This window comes from Triticum urartu, chromosome 5 (genome assembly GCF_003073215.2).
Source record: "Triticum urartu cultivar G1812 chromosome 5, Tu2.1, whole genome shotgun sequence".
NCBI lineage: Eukaryota > Viridiplantae > Streptophyta > Magnoliopsida > Poales > Poaceae > Triticum > Triticum urartu.
In genome coordinates, this window is record NC_053026.1 from 124,351,566 (window position 1) to 124,355,563 (window position 3,998).

Below are 3,998 nucleotides of genomic sequence, written 5' to 3' on the forward strand. Positions count from 1 at the left end.
TGTCTTCTAGTGCATGTGACTGTTAGCATTAAATGCGTTCACACTGATTACTCCATTCCGAACAGAACAGATCCATGCATATTCATTTCAGAGTTTTAAATTTTAAAAAGTCATATCTTTCAAACCGCGCGTCGGAATTCAAATCCGTTTTCACTGCTCGAACTCTTGCGACGAGATCTTTGAAACTAAATCCCACATGAGTATGTTTCGATGAAATTTTTTTGATGCCAACTTTGGTGCTATATGGTGCAACTTTAATACTGTAGTGTGCAACTTTAGTACTACTTCGTGCAAGTTTTTGCAAAACGAATTTTCAGACCTGCATGATTCAACTTCCTATGAGATTGCAGTCTAGCAATCATGACAACTTTGATATTTAGTTGGCAGGACTATTGGCACACACATATGCTCAGAGTTGGCGCGATAATGTAGTCTAGTGGCACACACATTGATATTTAGTTGGTAGGACTAATTACACACACACATGCTCAGTTGGCGCGACAATGTAGTTTAGTTGCACACATATTGTGTTTAGTTGGCAGGACTATTGACACACACATATGCTCAGTTGGCACGGTAATGTAGTCTAGTTGCACACACATTGATATTTAGTTAGCAGGACTATTTGGCACACACATATGCTCAGTTGGGGCGACAATATAGTCTAGTTACACATACATTGATGTTTAGTTGGCAGGAAGACTACTTCGTTGAAACATCCCCATGCGGGATCTACTTTTGAAGAACACGTCGCGAGGGTTTCAACAGTGAAAACGGATCTGAATTTCGACGCGCGGTTTAAAAGATATGTCTTTTATAATTTTGAAAACCAAAAATTGATGCACAAGGGATGAACATGAGAAAAATTAATGCAGTGGCATGCAAGCATCCATCACGTGAGAAGAAACCACATAGGATAATTAATTAACAATGTCCTTTTTAACACTTTTGGATTATAGTAATTTTGCCTTTTTAATACGCGATTGTCTAGTCCATAGGACCAAGGGACAGGCACTTAATTTATTTGGCCGGCCGCTAGTGAACGCTAGGTAGTACCCGGCCGCCAGCTAGACCCGTCCCAATGTCTTATATAAATGAACAAGGGGAGTAATAAAGAACACCCTTTGTCAAGAAATAAAACCAAACTGCTAAAATATTTATCTTTATTAATGCTTGAAGCAACTTACACACAAAATACGAGCTTAAAACAGGGATTAAACACTCATATACACCTCAAACAATTTTTTGTATGTACTAAAGATCCTCCCTCGATTATTCTCACGAAGTCGATCATGAAGCAAATAACACCGGTATATACTCACCATAATAGAGGCATGTACTTGCCACAATAGTAGATTTATTTTTCTGTCTTGTAAAGGCAGATTGATTTATTTCTGATGTTTCTCGTGCTGGTTTAATTAGGCGTACTCGGCGGGGTGCGCGACGAGGTAAGCCTCGACCATCTTGAGCAGGTCGAGGTACCCCGCGGCGAGCGTCGCCTGGTCCTCCGCCGACAGCGCGCCGCCGCCGTCGAGCCTCTCGTACTCCACCCTGAGCTTCGCCACGCAAGCACCCTCCCCGGCCGCCTCGAGCTTCACCTCGGCCACCTGCGACTTGAGCTGGGCGCTCACCTTGCTGCCCTCCAGCAGCTCCGTCTTGATCACCCGGGCCGCGTTGTCGCGCGCCACCAGGCGGCTCCTCATCACGCCCGAGCCGGCGAGCTCCGCTGCCGCCGGGCTGAGCGTCATGGTGGAGACGCTGCCGGGTCCGCCGTCGCCCTCGACGTCCACGGCGTCGATGAAGCCCGCGCAGGCCTTGGGCAGGACGGCCGTGTCCTCGCCGGAGAAGACCGCCTTCCACATCCGCTCCGTCGACACCGCCAGGGCGCACTCGTCGGTGATGAAACAGCCGGCGACCATCTTGTTCTTGTCCGTGTCGGTCACTGGATCGCTGCACACTGGCGCTGCTGGCAAGTTGTTTCAAACTATTGAAGAGTGAAGACTGGTGATGAGTGAGAGCAAGCAAGGGGCTCATTTATATAGAGTAGGTGCAAAGGAAAAATTCACAGCAAGCAAAGGGATTCATAAAATAGCAATTGATGAACTTGGACCGGAGATCACATGGTTGGACTCTTGGAGCACTCAGGCTGCTATCTTTCCACAGCTGTTCAATCTTCTTCCCATGTGTTCCTGTGCTGCTGACTATTCTCCAGCATACTATTCTTGTTGTTGATGTAAACTGGGGCTGGGCTGGGCCAGTATTAGGCCGAACATTGCATAGCTTACCAGACCAACCGGCGCACGCTAGGAGCAACTAACAAAAGATTACCTTTTGCGGGTCTTCCGTAAGGATCACTTCCTGTGGAGCGCCTCAAATGGTCGCCACGTGTCGTGTGCTAGAAACTTCTTCTGGATTTCAGTTTTTTTTTCTGTATGTGTTTTTAGATTTTAGATGGTTTTTTCTCACTTCCAATTTCTGCTTGGTTTTAGATGGTTTTAACAGGGGGAGTAATAAAGAAAACCATCTAAAATCTAAAGGTAAACAGTGTTTTTTCACAAAGAGGCACGTCATATGCTTCTGTGAGAAGCAAAGTTGTGCTTCCTGAAAAAAGGAAAATCATTGTGTGTGCTTCCAGGAAAAGCACATTGCTTCCCGTTAAGTCACATATTTGGTTCCGTGAGAAGCACATCATGTGTTTCTTATGAGATGCACAACCCGTGTTTCCACGGAAAGCACAAGCACATATTTGCTTCTCCTAGAAGCACAGATTGCTTTCGTCATAAGTACAACATGTGCATTCACCAGAAGCACATCTCAAAAAATGAAAAGGCACAGTTATGCTTCCACCGGTTGCACGCCTGTAGCCTGCCAATACACACGAGCCCAATGTTGCGTATGTAGGCGCGGTCGTGCATGATAGGTATATAGTTTCCCCCAGCCGGTTGTGAGCCATCGGACGTTACCTCTCCGATGGGTAGTTGAGACCCCCGGCTGGTTGTAAGCCTCTCTCAGTACAGGATCCCGATGGTGAGTTCGGCGCGTGCTATATGTTGGGAAACGTAGTAGAAAACAAAAAAATCCGCTCTACATCAACCAAGAACACTATAAAGATGCAATAATGGTTTGGATCGGATCGTTACCAACTCCGGGTTGTGGCGGAAGAAGACGAATCGGTGTAGATCATACTTGGAGTCCCTCGAACCGTTGATGGACGATCCCTCGAACGGAAGACCGAGAGCACGTCCTCTCTATGGATTGCAAGCGTACGGTCTTCACGATCCGGCAGCGCTTTGCCATCCAGAACTAATCATCGCCGGAGATTAGAGGGAGGAGAACCACACCGGGCTTCTAATTATAAGGATTAGAGGATCTAGGTCTAACTCTAATTAGATTAACTAGGATCGGCTAGAACTAGAACGAGAGGACTAGAGGAAGCTCCAAAAATTGTGTGTCAAAAAGGTGCCAATACCTCTAATATATAGAAAAAAACCCCTCCCACGTCGCCCTCCCTGTGGGCGACCCGGGAGCACGCCGCTACTGACGGTTAGGGTCCCCTCCCCCCGCCGCCACTTTCCTCGTCGCCACCGCCAAGAGCCCCTAGGCAAAGCCCTTATGGTGCTGGCAGCGGCGGGGATCTCCTCTCCAGGCGTGAGGGTCGGGTTGCGAGGCCTCCTCTCATCTGCATGGTCGGGCATCGTGGTTTCTTCCTCCCTCGGCCACTCCACGGTGTGCTCGCCGGCAGGTCCCCATGGCGTGGCTGAATAGTGTATTCTATGATCATAGCAATTATAGCATAGAATAACCAAACTTGTTGAGAGTATGACGTTAGAAGAATGATCATACTGAATCGACCCAAACTTGTTTGTTATACTTTGAGACAATAACGTCTGAAGTCAATTGTTATAACATAGAGTGTTAACGTGTGATATAGTTCCTTAGACCATGAGAGTATCATAATGACTTCTTACCGTACGATGAACATTGGGGTTGCTCAAACG

The 3,998-nt window shown here is 47.1% G+C and overlaps 1 protein-coding gene across 1 annotated transcript; it reads right to left on the reverse strand.

Annotated features, from left to right (window-relative positions):
• Positions 1–1,146: 1,146 nt before the first annotated feature.
• Positions 1,147–2,022, reverse strand: LOC125555758 (stress-induced protein SAM22-like). Its single transcript, XM_048718612.1, has one exon. It carries the CDS (start codon positions 1,917–1,919, stop codon positions 1,419–1,421), a length of 501 nt encoding a protein of 166 aa, XP_048574569.1. The 5' UTR covers positions 1,920–2,022; the 3' UTR covers positions 1,147–1,418.
• Between the last annotated feature and the right edge of the window lie 1,976 nt (positions 2,023–3,998).

Bases quoted from the DNA above. Each gene is read 5' to 3' on its own strand.
- LOC125555758 (XM_048718612.1), bottom strand. From the start codon at position 1,919: ATGGTCGCCGGCTGTTTCATCACCGACGAGTGCGCCCTGGCGGTGTCG.